Source organism: Perissodus microlepis, chromosome 8 (genome assembly GCF_051167445.1).
Source record: "Perissodus microlepis isolate ML-2025 ecotype Zambia chromosome 8, ASM5116744v1, whole genome shotgun sequence".
Classification (NCBI taxonomy): Eukaryota; Metazoa; Chordata; class Actinopteri; order Cichliformes; family Cichlidae; genus Perissodus; species Perissodus microlepis.
In genome coordinates, this window is record NC_140468.1 from 21,728,164 (window position 1) to 21,745,833 (window position 17,670).

At 40.6% G+C, this 17,670-nt stretch overlaps 1 protein-coding gene across 1 annotated transcript; it reads left to right on the forward strand.

Annotated features, from left to right (window-relative positions):
* The first annotated feature begins 226 nt into the window (after positions 1 to 226).
* Positions 227 to 14,968, forward strand: cbx7b (chromobox homolog 7b). The gene is made up of 6 exons (XM_084938215.1): positions 227 to 607; positions 3,418 to 3,461; positions 5,967 to 6,032; positions 7,858 to 7,924; positions 8,042 to 8,381; positions 10,182 to 14,968. The coding sequence occupies exons 1-6, from the start codon at positions 539 to 541 to the stop codon at positions 10,370 to 10,372; spliced, it is 777 nt and encodes a 258-aa protein (XP_084794341.1). The 5' UTR covers positions 227 to 538; the 3' UTR covers positions 10,373 to 14,968.
* The last annotated feature ends 2,702 nt before the right edge of the window (positions 14,969 to 17,670 follow it).

The following is a 17,670-nucleotide window of genomic DNA, read 5'->3' on the forward strand; positions in this document are numbered from 1 at the left end:
ATTTCTCTACACCTCAGGTACTAACCCTTTGAAAGCTGCCTTTCAAAGGCTTACTTTAAGTGCATACTTAAAAATGAGCAGCTTCCATACATGTAATAACGATATTATATCATAAATATTATAATAAAAGAATGACTGTTCATACTACGGTGCTGCTGCTTTAAGTGAAGCAGAGGAGGAAAGTACTATCACCGTCTTTGGTATCCGTATACACGCTGCATAATAAGGATGATGGGGAAGCTGGTGGCGCGCGCCGGAAACGCGCTTTGGGCCAGAGCGGGTGCGCGCGAAGCGGTGTGCAGATGTGTCGCAGATTTTGTAAAGTCACTAGACGCATGGAAAGAGCCAGCAAAAGGAAGTCGCTCTGGATAAATGGGCCTTTAAACTTTCAGGAAAACGAGGCAGCCGAAGGAGACACGCGTGGAAGAAGACGTATCCGAGGGAGGGCTGTCATACGCAGTTAACGTTAGCTTAGTTTGTCGGGGAGAGGGACGTTACTTTGACAGTTAAAAGCCAGCGGACGGCGGCGTGCGAAGAGATGGAGCTGTCAGCGATCGGAGAGCAAGTGTTTGCAGTGGAATCAATCGTCAAGAAAAGAGTTAGAAAGGTAAGCGTGTAAAAAACAAAATGCGGCCAAATTATCAGCTTCTCTAGCTCTCAGCACTTTAAGGAGACACGCTTTTTTTTTTTTCTTTTGGTGAACCAGAATGCTACTTTAAAGATGCTAATGAAAGCTTTGGAGATTAAACGAGGAGAGCAGCGTTTCTAAGCTGGTTATCTAATTGCAGAGTGTATTGAGGGAGCAGGTGAGCGGAGGATGTCCCTTTAATTTGACATGGAGACTGTTGTTCCTGTACTACAGCTTAAAATGTCAGGTGTTTGGCTTATAAGGGTTGAAGGAGGACGCGCTATCAACCCCAAAATACTCTGCCTTTGGGCCCATTTGCTCGCTAATTGTGTTTGGGTCTAAGTTACCGTGTTGTATTGACATGTGCAGGCGCGACGCCTTTGTTTACTCGCAGGGCACAGGGGGGGGGGGGGGGGGGCTGAAACTAGTGGTTTCCACCAGTGTCAACAACTAATATACAGAATATAAATACAATGCTAAAGATCCACTTACATACTTATTTCCCAAGTCTTACGCAACCCAAAATATTAAGTACAAAGAATTTTATTAAATGGTATGTAGAGTAATGTGAACTTTCATATGTAGTTTTGTAATGGGCCTTAATATGAATTTATATAACTGACTGGTGTTCTGTATAAATTTTGTGATGCTGAGCTTAAACACAGGCTTTACAGAGTAAAACTACTTTTTTGTTTTGAGATTTGAGGATGCCAGAGTTCACAGAGGAATCTAAAAGGGAATTGCTCTTTGCATTTTAGCAACAAAATACATTTTCAATACAGTGAGTATGTAATATTTACATGCATAATATTTATTAGAGCCCCTGCTCATACATCAGCTGAAATTAGCGATTTGCTGATATGTCAGAATCAGCATTTATAGCAGTCAAGAAATGAAAATGTAAAACTGTTAATGTTGCATAGTTTGTCCAACAGAGTTCTCTGCAACATCATAACAACAACCAGCAACCAGTGGATCTGAGTCCATCAGGCAGGCAGCACATGTATAATCCCCAACTTGTTGTGACAATAAAACAAGATTATTTTTAAACTGTATTCATAAATAACGACTAACATTAAAGTCATTTCTTGTGTAGTATATTGTAGTAGTATTAGTATAGTAGTCGTATGTTGATATGTTGGCCAATATATCAGATTTTTAAAACATCAAATATCAGTATCAGTCTTTAAATTCTATATTGGCTCTAATATTTATGTGATCTTATTACAAGGTTTAGAAATGATAGGTAATAAATGTATTTATTACAGTCAAACATAAGAGGTGCTTTTAATCATACAGTCTTTTTTTTTTGTGTATGTGTAACTAGTGATTAAAATGAAGTCGGGGAAAAGCGGTGATTTCACCGACTGAGAATACCGTTGAGAGCCTGGAAGTTATTATTGGATGATGTCACAGAGGATGACTAATCTGAGTACATTCGCTAGTACGTGGAAAACATACAATACATTTTGAATTGTGTTAATTATAGATATCTTCTGATGACATCATGGCAACATCTTCCTGCACATTTAACGAGAATGCGACGAGGCCTGAAATAGATAAGAAATAACAGATAATCATTAAATAGACTAATTTCAAGTTTGATTTGTTCCATTTCAGATTTGTAGTCATGCTACTGTGTTTTCATGTGATATACTTGTATAATGTGTTACATTTAGGATTTCTAATGTTGTTTATATAGTTTCACACATAAATGCTTAAAAGAGACAAACTTACTATGTACCACAAAGAAAGAAACCACCTCTGGTTGTAGCAAACTGCACATTTCAATGAAATCCAAGTCACTGATGGAAAAGTTACTGTCACGGTTCTGGGTCAGGTTCGACCCAGCATTTTGAGTTCTTATGTTTTGGTTAATTTTTGAATGATTGTTTTGTTTCTCTGATGCTGTGATGATTATTATTATTAGAGTTCCAGGTTTCTGTTTATCTGTGTTTAAGGATTTGTTGTTTCATGTATTGTTTGAGTTGCATGTGTTATATTCTGTCTGCCTCTTTGTTTAGTTGGTTCTTGTTTCCTGTTTTATTGTGAAGGTCTGTGTCTCATGTGAGTGTGTTCAGTTCTACTGCTCCCCTGTCTCGTTAGTCCAATTTCTCCCAGCTGTGTCTCCCTCCTGTTGCCCATTCCCTGATTACCACCCTGTGTATATTAGCCCTGTGTTTTCCTGTGCTCAGTGTCGTGTTGTACCATCAGATTATGCCTGTGTGTTTCTCACACTGTGTGTCTCAGTGTTCACTTCATGTTTTGTCTTCATGCCGGCAATAAAGCTGAGGTTTTGAGTTGTATTCAGTGTCCGAGTCTCGCATTTGAATCCTCCTCTCCATCCGCCTGCACACAGAGCCCTGACAGTTACAACCTTTATGTGTTTGACATTTTGACCTGAACAACCTGATACCATCAAATCTAACTGCCTGGCCCCGTTTAAATGTGAAAATGCTGCACAGAATAGCGATGCACTCCCTTAAGTTGCATCAAAATGAGACATTGTGCATCTGAGAGATGAGGTAATTGTTGATGGGCTGATTTCATTGTGCTTGGCAGTGGTTCCTAACCTGGAGGTGAAGGCGCTCACAGTAGGTCACAAGATCCACTGTGAGTGGAGGAAAAAGAGAAGAGAGGAGCAGAAAAAAGTTTTGTTTTTTTTTTGTTTTTTTTTGCTTGTAATTTGTTTCTTCAATTACTTAAACAGTTCAAAACAGGGGGGGGGGGGGGGGGGGGAACAAACACTACTCTATATTTGAAGCTGCTCTGAAACTTTGTCTCCACAGGGGAATGTGGAGTATCTGCTGAAGTGGAAAGGATGGCCTCCAAAGTGAGTATGTAGATTAGAAGAATAAGATGGATAACATGAAATGGAACTGAATGTGACTCACAGAGTGGTCTGCAAAAGTCTTGAGCCACCCCTCATTTTTTAAATATTGTACTTAACAGGACCCAGTTTTGCCTGTAACTTTTTGAAAGTGGTTTTGAACAGTAGTTCTTTGGCTTTCTGAAGGTAAAACACAACTAGCATCCAAAGAAGAACTTTGGAGTATCCTTCAAGAAGCCTGGAGAGCTATTTCTAAAGTTTAAAACATTACAAGAAAGCATGCCCAGAAGACTTCAAACTATATGAAGAATAAAGTTGGTCATATTATATATGGACCTTATGGCTTGTTAAAAGTGTGCAAACTTAGATTTTGACTACAGACTGAATTTCTGTGCATTGTTGCACGTGTTACAATAATTTCCAGCACCTGTTTCTCATATTCCTAGCAAAATATGAAGAAATGCCAGTTGGGCCAAGATTTGCTCTCCACATAAACACACTGTTCAAAATTGCAGTCAATCATATTTATCTTTTTAAAAGTATATAAACAATGCATCAGATGTTGTGAAATTAGAAATGTAATAATTTGTTGAAAAACATGCCCATTTTCAATTGGATGCAAGCTGCATCTTTCAGAAAAGTTGAAACAGGGACAACAAAAACAGGATGATCTCATGACAAATCAGTTAATGTACAGTAGCAGTATGATTGGATAATAGGACATCCTATAGGCGAGGTCTGTGCTTTGGCAGTTTGACACTGTAAGAATGTTTGTCAGAGCAAAATTGCAGAGAATTAGAGGATTTCATCACATATGGTGTGGCGTGGTGATTAGCACTGTAGCCTCACAGCAAGAAGGTCCTGAGTTCCATTCCACCAGGCTACCATCTGGATCGGGCCTGTCTGTGTGGAGTTTGCATGTTCTCCCTGGGTACTCTGCCTTCCTAAGAATGCAGTTAGTGGGGTTAGGTTAATTAATGATTCTAAAGTGCCCATAGGTGGGAATGATTGTCTCTCTCTATGTGTTAGCCCTGTGACGGACTGGCGACCTGTCCAGGGTGTACCCTCCTTCTTGCTCTATGGTACCTGGGATAGGCTCCACTCCCTACGACCCTGACAAGGATAAGCAGAAGAGAATGGATGGATGGTATTCAGAGAAAAGCTATGCAGGGGAGAACCTGTATTGAATGACCATAGTTATCAGGCTCTTAGATAGCTCTGGATTAAAGATTGACACAGTCTTATTGTGAAAATCTTCAAACTGTCACTTTCTCTAGACGTAAACTCACTTTGGATGGACTGAGGCAAAGGGAAAATTTGTTTTACGGTCTGATAAGGCAGAATTTAAAGTTCTTTCTTGAAATTATGGATGCTGTGTCCTCCAGGCTAAAAGGTAGAGGAACTGTTTGGTTTGTTATGAGCACAACAAGATGTACAGTGGCACAGTTAATCTGCACTTCTGCTAAGGCACCATTAATGCTGAACCATACTATAGATTTTGGAGCAATCTATGTATACTACCATCCAGACCACTACTTCTTCAGGGACGGGCTGTTTTATTGTAGAAGAGAGTAGCAAACAGTTCTGACAAGTATTACAGCAGAATCAGTTTCTAATAAAGAGCCATCATTATTAAAGAGCCATAGAGACATATTAAAAAGCAAGAGGAAGGAGTTATATATCAAGCAGCAGTGGGTAAATACTTTCTTTTCTTGACTACAGCAGCTGCTTTTCTCAGTCCCTAAACAGTTAGTGTTGTTAAAAGAACACTGTGGTGCTCATCCTTATGATCCAGCTTTCATTGAAATATGTTACTGACACCATGCATGAATTTAGAAGAGTTTAACTGTGGTTAATCTCTCTTTAAAAACTCTCATGCCACCCATTGGGGCATGGACACAGGATCTCTGGGAGTGTCCTTCTTTGGGCCCTGTTTGGGTTGTAGGGTAGGTCCTCTTGTTCGATTGTATTGAGATCTTGGGAGCATGGAGGTCGGGTCAACGCTTTGGGATCTTTGTCGTGTTCCTCGAGTCATTCCTGAGCAATTTTTGCAGTGTGCACGGGCACATTATTCTCCCGGGGTAAGCCGCTATCATCAGGGAGTGTAGTTACCATGGAGCAATATCTACGTGGGTGGTACGTGTCAGGTAACACATGAATGCTAAAATCTAAGGGTTCCCAGAAGAACTTTTTATTGTATGCAGACGATCAGTGTTTTTCATTTAAGCTGTCAGTGGTTTTAATGTTGTAAATATCAACATGCTAAAAAATATAGTAATGCAGTTTTGAAAAGTTACACCAGGGCAAGAATTTATTTTAACTAGAGTTCTAAAGTTTGTTTTTCTGATTTAGAAATACAATAAAGACACTGTGTCAGCACTTTGGCCTTGTTTTTAAATGAATCAACAGACTGATTTTAATTATCTAAATGATTATAATAATAAATTATTTATGGAGGTCATTGAAAAATGAAGAAAGCTTTTATATATGTTTTGTATCCTCCTACAGGTACAGCACTTGGGAACCTGAGGAACACATTCTGGACCGGCGCTTGGTTCAGGCCTACGAAGAGAAGTAAGGCTGCCTTCAGCCACCATTTGTCATTCATTTTTTCACCTTTGTACTGTGCTCCTTTATTTAACACAAACTGACATGCAGAGTCTAATTTTTGTTTATAAATGTGTGCATATATATATATATATATATATATATATATATATATATATATATATATATATATATATATATATATATGTGTGTGTGTGTGTGTGTATATGTATATAGATATATTATATTATATTTTTAGGGTTTCCCCTTGGAGGGAGTGTTATCAGTCTGATATCTGTCTGCAATTGAATGGGGTCAAGTTGGCAGTTGCATACAATCTGAATCTGATAATCCAGCAGTTTTACTATATTGCCAAAAGTATTTGTTCATCTGCCTTCACACACATATAAACTTGACTCACATCCCATTCTTAATCTATAGGGTTTAATATGATGTTTGCCCACCCTCTGTAGCTTCAACAGCTTCAGATCTTCTGGGATGGCTTTCCACAAGGTTTAGGAGCGTGTTTATAGGAATGTTTGATAATTCTTCCAGAAGGGCATTTGTGAGATCAGACAATGATGCTGGATGAGAAGGCCTGGACGTTGTCACTTGGCACAATGCACAAAGTACTGATCTCCAGGCAGTCACCAAACCCAGACTTGTCCGATGGTTTACTAGACAGAGAAGAGGGATTTAGAGATGCAAAGGGTCTGGGCTGCTCTAGAGTCCAGTGGCAGCGTGCTTTACACATCGTTATTCAACGCTTTGCATTGGGCTTGGTGATGTAAGGCTTGGATGTAGCTGCTTGACCCTGGAAAACCATTCCATGAAGCTCTCTACACACTGTTCTTGAGCTAATCTAAAGGCCACATGAAGTTTAGAGGTCTGTAGCGACTGACTCTGCAGAAAGTAGGTGATCTCTGCGCAGTATGTGCCTCAGCATCTGCTTACCGCACTGCTACCGCACTGCTGATTTTTCTTGGCTGAGTTGTCATCGTTTCCTCCAGTCGCTTCCACTTTGTTATAATAACACTAACAGTTGACTGTGGAACATTTAATAGCAAGAAAATTCCACGACTGGACTCGTTGCACAGGTTTCATCCTATCACAGTACGATCCTGGAATTCACTGAGAGCGACCCATTCTTTCAATGTTTGTAAAAGCAGTCTGCATGCCGAGGGGCTTGATTTTATATACATGTGGAATTCAGTTATTTGGATTTACAAATCATTATAAACCATCAAAAAGCACATATAAAAACATAGACAGAAATTTGCATTTAACTATGACATTTGAAATAAGACATAAGATTTCTTCTTATTTGTTTGTATAACCTCCAAATTGGTACTTGGTTCTATACTCATATACATGTTGGTGATTTCTGAAAGGAGAATTGCTAAACAACACACACACACACACTCACACACACATATATAATTTTTTATATAATTTTTGGACGAATATTGAAGTAAAGCATGTCGGTAGTCTCCTTGGGCAACACTGGAAGACTATTTTTAGAAGCCTCCTTGAAAGCCCCTCTCTGACCATTTACATTTGTGCGTCTGCAGTGATTCCAAAATGTCACAATCGCAACCTTTCAGCTTGAATTAATTAGGGAGGGGCCAAAGTTGTTCGGTGGTGAGCAACAGTTGTGTTGTTGTTAATGCACAGTGTCCCTATGTATGATGGCACACATGGCGTAGTTTGAGTGGTTGTTGTCTAATGTAGTACCTCAAAGCTTCCCAACATTACAGTACAGCTCTTTTCAGACTTTCTGACCCCGAGTCATAGCGCACAATTTGGCTTGGATGCTTTTCCTGCCTGACAAAGGTCTGCTTGGTTTTTCCAGAGAACAGAGAGAACGAGCTGTGGGTCCCAGAAGGAAAGGATCCAAATCCAAAAGAATCCTTCTGCAGGTAAAGTTTGGAATTTGATTAAAAATTATATATATATAAAATTCAAACTGTGTTTCTCTCATTGGGGCCTGACAATGACGTTACTCTTTTTTGTTTTTCTGTTTGATCTTGATTCAGAATACTGTCTACACCATGGATCTCCGCAGCGCTCACAAGATTCCCGAAAAGCCTGCACCGCGCCTGCGCCTGTCTCTGACACGCTCTCTGCTCCCCGAGGATGACCATCAGCCGTACAGACAGGAATCACAACACAGACTGAGGAGGAAGGAGTTCAGATGCTTTAACTCAAACCCTCCAAGTCCAAGAAAAGAGAACTGGGAAGAGCATGGAGAGGAAGACGAGGAGGAGGAGGACGAGGAAGAGGAAGAGAACAGCATGGAAGATGATGAGGACAGGGAGGAGGAGCAAGAGGAGACTCAGAAGAACACAGCAAAGGAGAGCAATGGCATTTTAAATGGTATGTGTGTCACTTGGTCAGCCAGTGGACTCTAATCAGCATCACGCGCCACATTTACTTGACTCTCTTTGTCACTGGGCATCCCACCAAAAATATTAAAAGTCCCTCATACTGAGCTCATACTGAGCCGATTGAGGAGCAAATCCTGCAAAAGGTGGAATATAGTTTCAGTTTGCTTCTAAATCTAAGGCAGCAGTTTATTCAGAGCTGCGTTTGCCTCTGGGATGCTCTCATGAAATGACAGGAGGTCAGGGGCCAGTTAATAAACAAGCAACTGTATTTAATAGATAAAAAGAATGACTTGTCTATCTTTGTAATTGCTTTTTTTAATTAACTGACTACATTAACTTGATACAAGCATTGACACCGGGTTGTTTTTGTCCCAATCAACCCTCACTGACTAGTCCTTTTCTAAGGTTTTAAGTAGCTTGTTTTGCTGTTTGGAGTGCAAAGACCCGAGTCAGGGGGAGAGGGGCTTAAGCCCATCAATCAAGTGACTAACACAGAGAGAAGAGCAACCACACACTCACGTTTACACCTCTAGGTGGCTGTGAATCACCTACTATACATGTCTGTTGTTGCAGTTCCATTTGTTTCTACCTTGTTGTCCTTCTGATCAACGATAGTCCCATCCACGTGCAGTTGTTTTCAATATGAGATACCATCCGTCCATTTTCTTCTGCTGATCCATATCAAGGTCACCTCTCCCACCCATCATAGGCTGGAAGATGGGCTACACCACCTTTCAGCACTTCTAGTGTAACTCTAGTCTTTTTTCTTCATCCTCCATCTCTCTGTTCTGTTCTGTAAATGTACTGTAGTGACAGAGCATCTCCCAGCTGTCAGCAGACTATCATGCTGTTCTCTTAATGCTAGTGTTATCCAAAAGGGTGTCCAGGCCACAGTGTAAGTCTGTGAATGCACAATTGTTTGTGTTACAAATTTTCACACATCTACTCAGGCTATCTCCTGGGCTCCTCCCCACCCAGCTGCAATAACACATACACAGGGTAGACCGAGCACTCGCTGGAGAGAGTATGTATCTTTAAAACCCCACAGAGAAGTGGAAAACAATAGGGGAAAAGACATCTGGAATACCCTGTTTATCCTGCTGCAACCCTGATCCAAGCTTGAATAAGTGGAAGAAACTGGATGGATAAATTGTTTATGTTTGATAAATATTGTTTTGCCCCGATAAAGAGAGATGGTTTGGGATGATTGATTTGTCATTTACTCACTATGAGTCATTAGTTATTATAGTAATTAGTGATCATTAGTTATTATTAATCTCTCTTGTGTCTTTTGTCGTCTCTCCAAAAACTGTCTTCTTTCTACCCTCACCTTTTCCCCTTTCTGTGAAAAGGGAGTTTTTCTTTCCCACTTTCGCCAAGTGCTTGGTCAAAGGAGATTGTGTGATTGATGGGGTGTTCTGTATTATTGTAAGGTCTGTACCTGACAATATAAAGCACCTTGAGGTGACTCTTGTTGTGATTTGGTGCTATTTGAATTGAATTTAACGGGGATTGCCTCCTCTCCTAGTTCAGTAACAGGGAGTGGTCTTGTTGATATTCACTGTTCTGCATGATTGTGCAGTGATCCCAACCGTAGTGTGCTCTTCTGTTTTCTGGGAAACATAAGCAGCCACGTGCACTCTGTCAGTTTATAACATGCATCAAAACAGATCAGTCAAGGCAAGCTAACTCAGAACACGAGTGGCAGCCTTGATGCAGTAGTTGTCTTAGTGTAAATGTACACTTTTCACCTTCTGCCTTTCTCCCTCTGTGTCCCTGCCTCAACCAGGACATGAGAGGACAGACGGCTGGAGCTCCACGGGACCAGACGAGGGCACCACATCAGAAAATATCTGGAGACCCGTCATATGTCCGGGAGAAATAACTGTCACAGACATCACCCTGAACTCCCTCACAGTGACTTTCCGAGAGTCAAGAGTGGCCAAAGGCTTCTTCAGAGACTGGGGCCTGAAAGTCTGAATGCTGGAAATGGGGTTGGCAGGTTAGCAGTGGAGGCATGGCGAGAGGGAGCTGGAGGCACCGACACAGTGTGTAAAAGGTGCCACAGTAGGTGTTTTCACTCCCTCTCTGCTTGTCTCATTGCCAGCCTCTCCCAACTTTCTGAGTGGTACATTTACATGCACAGAGTCACCTGAATATAAGCTGATCTCCAGGTAAAGTGTTATTTTCATTGTTCTTGACACTTTTCCTACAATCAGACTGAGTTGCCTTGAATAAGAAGAGCATTACATCAATGTTTATATTAAGAACAGGATTTAAAACTTGAGTAAATCCTGAAGGGAAGTTATTTTGTTGTGGTTCCAGTAGAATGAGAGGCTTACTAACCTAAATTTAGCAAATAAAGTGATGGCCACAGTAAGGACCTTCTGACCAAAACTTAAAAAAAGGCCACCATTCAACTTGCGTAGCATTCTCATGCATTAAATAAGTGGATCAGCCACAGAAGAAGTCCACGTGGCACTTCATGTGGACAACTGCAAAAATCTTGCTCTGCTCCATTTTTCTAAGTGAATTTTCATTTTTTTATGACAACCAAGACAACAGAAAAACATGGAAAGCTACATCTCCACAGAGAGAGATGAGGTTATCCAAACACAGGTCCAACACAAACGTGATGAAAAGACAGTACTGGATATCTGTGAAGGCATTGAATACTGGCAAAATCATTTTGGTATCTGTTCTTTCCTTTGCCACTGGAGCAAAGACTGGGCCACATTAAGTATTTCAACTAATCATGACCAAGGTACAGTCAGAAACACTGACAGATCAAATGTGAAGAATGTCCAGACATCTGGAATCAAACAGCTGGAAATGTGTGGAGGTAAAATGGCTCAGAGTTTACTTGTATTGTTGGCATTGCTTAATGCATAGATGTCCAAAGTAAAGCTCTCCTCTAGAGATGTCTTTCAAAGAAACACAACTACAGTCGCACAGTAGTGGATAGGGGTTTTCTTTGTTACCCTAAGGTATAATAAAGATGCAAAACACATTTCTGCCACGACAAACCATTTGAAAAGTCACCTGCTTCATAGTTAGTTTACCAGGTTTGGCAGAGCGGCCAGATCGCACCAATCCATCCAAGCTGTCAGTGGTGGGTCATTTAAACTGAGATTGGTTATGGCTACCTGACAGTACTGACAGGCACCGTGAAACCAAAAACTTAGTTGCTTTGAGAATGAAGTATTTCTTCTCCTTTATGTCCCAAATGTCGAAATTATTGACCCGTGTGGATTTAAAATCCCTGTAACTGTTTGAAATTGCATAAATGTTCATCCCGGAGGCATTCAGACAATGATGGAAAACAAGTAAAGTAGCGCTCCCGCAGGCAATTCCATGGTTTTAGTGATGGAAACACAGAGCTCCGTACTTTACGTGGATCCCAAGTTATGACTGAACACTGTGAATCGAGAGGGTCTTACCTTTCATGCAGAGTCTTTATTTTTGAACTCCAGCGATGAAGTATATGTAGTAGTTTCACAGTTTAAAGTAGCACAAAACTGGAAAGTCAAACAGCCAATTCCTTTGATATTGCACTTTTCATTAGCGCCTGAGCAAATTTCTTGGCTAAATGTTTGACCTTACATTAGATGTTCTTTTTCCTCTAAGCCCATTTGCCCCATGACGAGCAAAATCCACTGACAACTCCCCACCAGCGTGATCTGAGTTTGCCATTTATGTTTGTGTAATAGTTATGGGCTTGTTTTTTTGCTTTAGACATGTTAGCTTTAGAGGTGGTTCAAATTTGTCTGGCCTCTACCCTTTGACCTGGTCAACCTGGGTATCCCTACCAGGAGCCTCTGCTCCCACTGGCACAGCTCTCCTGGTCATTGAAGCACACAGGCTACATTAGTAAACATGTGAGGAAGAGAAGGGAGGAGTTCTCTGTGCATGTAAACGGAGCCACACTAAGCCAGCCTGACTGGACTCAAACATTTTGTACATACTCAGTGAGGTGGGCTTAGGTGTCAGACCCATACTAACACACAGTGCTGTACCTGTAACCTGTAAACTCATAGACTGTTACTGCTGTACAACACGTGGCTTTAGTCTTGTATGCGTTTCAAAATCCTCCGAGAGAAGATTTGATCCGCCTGCATGCCTTTCTCCTCCAGTACAGTTACTATAGCGATATAAAGACGGTGTAGTCTTCTCTGTTCAACTAGCTCTTCATCTCCGCACATATAGCCCACCATACAAGTGACAAATTTGTACCAAAATGAGAAACTAAATGAGAGAATGTATTAAGGAATTGCACTGTATTAGCATCATAGAGGTTTGTGTGTCCACCGGGAGGCTCTCTTTGCAAAGACTGATGGGTAGAGTTTCAAAGGCAAAGTTTTAAAGCTGCTACCAGCTGATGTTTCGCACCAATATTCAGTCCCTTTTAATCATATCATTTGCACTGTCCTTATCCATTAATGTGATTCTTTTAAAACTGGAAATGCCTCATTAAGTCAATTACCAAACAAGACTCTCCGCTAAAAGCCGGGCTGATGCATTTAGTTTTGTCAACCGTGTAGCGTTCAAGCACAACTTTCAGAAAGTGTGCTTTTCGGCTAATAAAACAGATAATATTAGTAACCCATCATCTAACAGCCGGCTAAGGCTCTTAGCCAGTGATAATGTCATTTAGTAATGCAGGAAAACCTTTCAGTTTTAAACAAATGGTCTCTGAAAACAAAGAGGGACTAACGTGGACATTAACATGTAAAACAGGACGAGAGTCTTATACTTTAAAATTTGAAACGGTGTAACTACATGTAGAGTCTCTTGTGTTGGAAGCTGTAACAGGCTTTATAAAACACTTTTCCAAACTGTATAAATCCCCAGTCACACCAGCCTAAAGACCAATAGGAACCCAAAGTAATGTGCGTAGAAGAATGCACATTTTTCCAGAGGGACCGGTGGTGTCTGAGGGGCCGCCAACTGATCTCTAGCAACCTATAATTGGTTATCTCATAACATAAGTATCTGTAACATGATATATTCACAGGAATTATGAGTAAAAGGTCATTTTGGACCAGGCTAACCTATAGCTAGGGTGACCAGATCCCAAGAAACTGAATGTGAGGTACACGTCAGCGATGCTGAGAGGTAGTCTGAAACGTTCATATCCAACCACAAAATAAAAATACAATAAATTGTTCATGTTCCAACTCTCCCAGTAAGTAAATACACTACTGAAAAAGAAAGCTCAAGTTTGTTCTTATGCTATGATGTGATGGGCTTTATATACTCCTGTATTCTTCTTTTTTATGTCTCTTATTCCAGTAGTTCTGTTTGTATCATTGCATAGATTGGACAAGGAATCAAAGTGCTGCACGGTCCCACATAGGGACGGGCTTCTGGTCACCCGAGTAGGTTTGGCTTATTATTTTACATTAGTTTCATCACCGGGTTTTGCTTAGAGATTCCTTCTTTCGTCTGCATTTCCATGAACATTTCTTCTAACATTGACTGAAAAAGTTGAGTTTTTGCAGTTCGTACATGACTTTAAACTAAACTTTAAAACACCACCTCGCTTCAGTTCTGCTAAAAAGGTTTCAGAACACCGAGAGATGAAAATCACAGAAATCCAAATCATTTAGATGATATTAAAAACGATTAAAGATATCAACGTTCAAAATGATCAATTCCATGACAGCTGAGCAGCCAGAGGCTCAAATAAATGGAAACCTTGACAAATGATTGCGATGTGTTAATCAAAAGTGGAAGGTTTGAGTTATCAGGGAGCGACACTGAATGATCAGTATTACAAATTCAAAACAAACTAAGAAGTAAAGCCTAACTCTGGACCCAGCAGATCAGTCTGACTCCACAGGCTTCCACTGGGGACGCAGGAGCCGATGTGATGTGTCACATCTATGGAATCTCCCACAGAGGCATCGCATTGGTCCACATGTTGTTTATATCACACTGAGGATTGATGGGTCAGCCTCTCATGATCTTCAAACTGTCTCTGTGTGACAACGAGCTGCAGGGAATGGAAGTGCCTGATGTTGCCTTTTTTTTCTTTTGTCTGTGGAGCTTTTAGGGCTAATATTTCCCTTTTACACACACACATTAACACACCTTTCCCGTCCCAGTTTTTTGTTTGGTTGTTTTTTTTTTTGTTTTGTTTCTGTATGTCTGGATTTCACCATCCTTCAATGATGTTACTAAGACTTGAAAAACAAGGCGACGCGAGGAGGAAGCCGGAGAGGAAACGTGTATTTTTTTGGTGGTTATTTTTCTACATTGACCTGAATGTATATTTATTCTTTGAGGGTGTATTTGTCACTTCGATGACCAACAAGGATAGTTTTTTATACAGTTTGTGATAACCACTGAGCTCATGCCATACTTCAGTGTTGCTGACATGACGTAAAAAGCACCTTGGATTTGACGTTGCCTGACGTGGTTGCTCGCGCTGCTTTCGTCCACCACTGAGCGAAGAACCTTGCACTTTATTGTGATGTAACCCTACAGATTACATGCTCCGGTCTATGAAGTGTCATCGTGTATAAACTATTTCTATGGTATTACTAAAATAAATGTTGCTCATGTTTAATATCATTTGAAGTCAGCCTCTTGATTATTTACAGTGACACGAGTGACTTTTTCCAGGTGCAGTTTTGTGTCTAAAGGTTATAACAGATCTACAGTGGGTCGACATGTGGCGTCACTTTAAGTGAACTGAAGAAGTGAATATGAGGTAAAGCTCTGTCAGAGAGCCTCCATGGCTTGCATGTAAAAGGCACAAATAGATCTTAAAGCATTTCTCAACTTAAGCCTCTTCTTAAGGGACTGGACACAAGTTCCAAGACCTACGGGGAAGAGAAATTTAATTTACTTAAAGGTACAGTCAGTCGTTTTTAGAGTTTGAGTAAAAATATAGATTCATTAGTGCTTAATTCCATCTTCCAACAAGTTGAGGCATTCTCATAAACTTAGACTTAGGAGCAGCTGCTGGTTTGTGGAAGCCGCCGTGTTGAATACAGTGGCTGAGATGGACATCGCTGTTCTGTGTAATTGCTTTTTTTGTTTGTGGCTTATTAAGCAATTAGCGTAAGAGAAGAAAACTCATTTATGTGCCATAGAGGCAAATTTTAATGTGTCTGCAACTTCAGACTCAAGATATGAAGTTTTATATTCTATCATCTGAGAATGGCTCCCCTTCAGCTAACAAGTGAAAAGACTAAAGAAAGACATATTGTATTGGACTCATTTCACAAAGGTTTACAGCCTGTTCCAGAGTAAATATGCACAGCAGACTGACAGCGTAGACTCACTGCAGGTGCAGCTGAGATTACCTACTTGAATTGGCAGAACAGAATTCACGTGACTGCAATCTACTGCTATCTAGTGGTGAAATTTTACTCAGTGTACCATTAAATATATATTTATATGTCCTATTCTTTTCTTAGAAAAACCTAAATCGTTGTGCTTAATTTACAGTCATATTACATTGACTTAAATGGTTATACTTTTCTACTGCAGACATGGTCTGTGATATCTCTAATGCCATGTTTAGGAATAACGTTGGGGGACGTTCAAAAAATATTAATGCAGAGGTTTTTTAAAAGCAGATTTCAAGTTTAAACTTTGTTTCTTTCACTTGATAGTTTTCACATATTTAGACCATTGACTGTATATAAATGATGGATGCAGCCATCAGTCCATTGTTGGTTTGTGGAGAATGATGATGAAAGCTCAGGTTTAGCATTTTTTCCCATCTCCATATTTGTTTTTGTTTTTTTTAGGTATGTCCATATTTGATTGAGAGGGTAGAGCTGGAGATTTATCAGCTAATCTTAGCACAGTTTAGACAGCTTAATTAGCAAATTGCATCTTTAATTTACTGCATTTTATTTGAACTTACTGTGATGCTAATTTAGGCTAGTAAAAACAAAACTCCTTACTGGAGAACTTGGAACAGCTGATGCATTTGCGTATTTCATAAAATGCTGTCACTTGGTGCGGTAGAGTATCACTTCCTGTTCCTGCTCAAACACAGTGGTGTTTCTGAGTAGCTTATTTGCTTAGCAATTTAATTAACAACTTTTAAATACATTCTTCTTTCATAGTATAATCTTCACGTGCTTCATCCGAAGCACACTTTCTGTGTACTCACTACCTAATTTATAGCCAAAGTATTCACTCACTGTCTCTGTACTGTTTCGCTAGCTTAACTTAGCTCGTAGCCGACTCGTTAGCACCATGGCTACTTCACCTGTCCCTCCTGCACTTTCTTGCTCATTGTGTCAGATGTTTAGTTACTCCTCGGCCTCCTTTAGCAGTAATGATATCTGTAACAAATGTAGCATATTTGCAGCTCTGGAGGCCAGGATTACTGAATTGGAGACTCGGCTTCGCACCCTTCATTCACCCGTAGCTAGCCAGGCCCCTGTAGCTGGTGCAGCCGAAGATAGCGTAGGCCCCGCTAGCTGTTCCCCGGCAGACCCCAAGCAGCTGGGGAAAGAGGGCGGCTGGGTCACGGTGAGGAGGAAGCATAGTCCTAAACAGAAGCCCCAGGTACACCACCAACCCGTTCATGTGTCTAACCGTTTTTCCCCACTCGGTGACACACCCGCCGGGGGTCAAACTCTGGTAATTGGTGATTCTGTTCTCAGACATGTGAAGCTAGAGACACCGGCAACCATAGTCAATTGTCTTCCAGGGGCCAGAGCAGGCGACATTGAAGGAAATTTAAAACTGCTGGCTAAGGGTAAACGTAAATTCAGTAAAATCATAATTCACGTCGGCAGTAATGACACCCGGTTACGCCAATCGGAGGTCACTAAAATCAATATTGAATCGATGTGCAACTTTGCTAAAACAATGTCGGACTCTGTAGTTTTCTCTGGTCCCCTCCCCAATCAGACCAGGAGTGACATGTTTAGCCGCATGTTCTCCTTAAATTGCTTCATAGATAATTGGCAAACCTTCTGGAGGAAACCTGGTCTTGTTAGGAGAGACGGCATCCATCCCACTTTGGATGGAGCAGCTCTCATTTCTAGAAATATGGACAAATTTATTAAACCCCCCAAAATATGACTATCCAGAGTTGGGACCAGGAAGCAGAGTTGCAGTCTTACACGCCTCTCTGCAGCTTCTCTCCTCCTGCTACCCCCCCAAAAACCCATCTCCATAGAGACTGTGTCAGCTTCCAAAAAGACAAAAAACAAACTAAAAACCAGCAACAAACAACTTAAACATAAACAATTACAAAGAAAGAACAGTACAGTATCCACATCTGAACCAAAGAGTAAAACAGT

What these genes read in the sequence shown, in the direction of transcription:
- cbx7b (XM_084938215.1), top strand. Translation starts at nt 539, where the DNA reads ATGGAGCTGTCAGCGATCGGAGAGCAAGTGTTTGCAGTGGAATCAATC. An exon ending in GTTCAGGCCTACGAAGAGAA is followed by an intron (nt 6,033 to 7,857) that starts GTAAGGCTGCCT and finishes TGGTTTTTCCAG; the next exon opens with AGAACAGAGAGAACGAGCTG. An exon ending in CCAAAAGAATCCTTCTGCAG is followed by an intron (nt 7,925 to 8,041) that starts GTAAAGTTTGGA and finishes ATCTTGATTCAG; the next exon opens with AATACTGTCTACACCATGGA.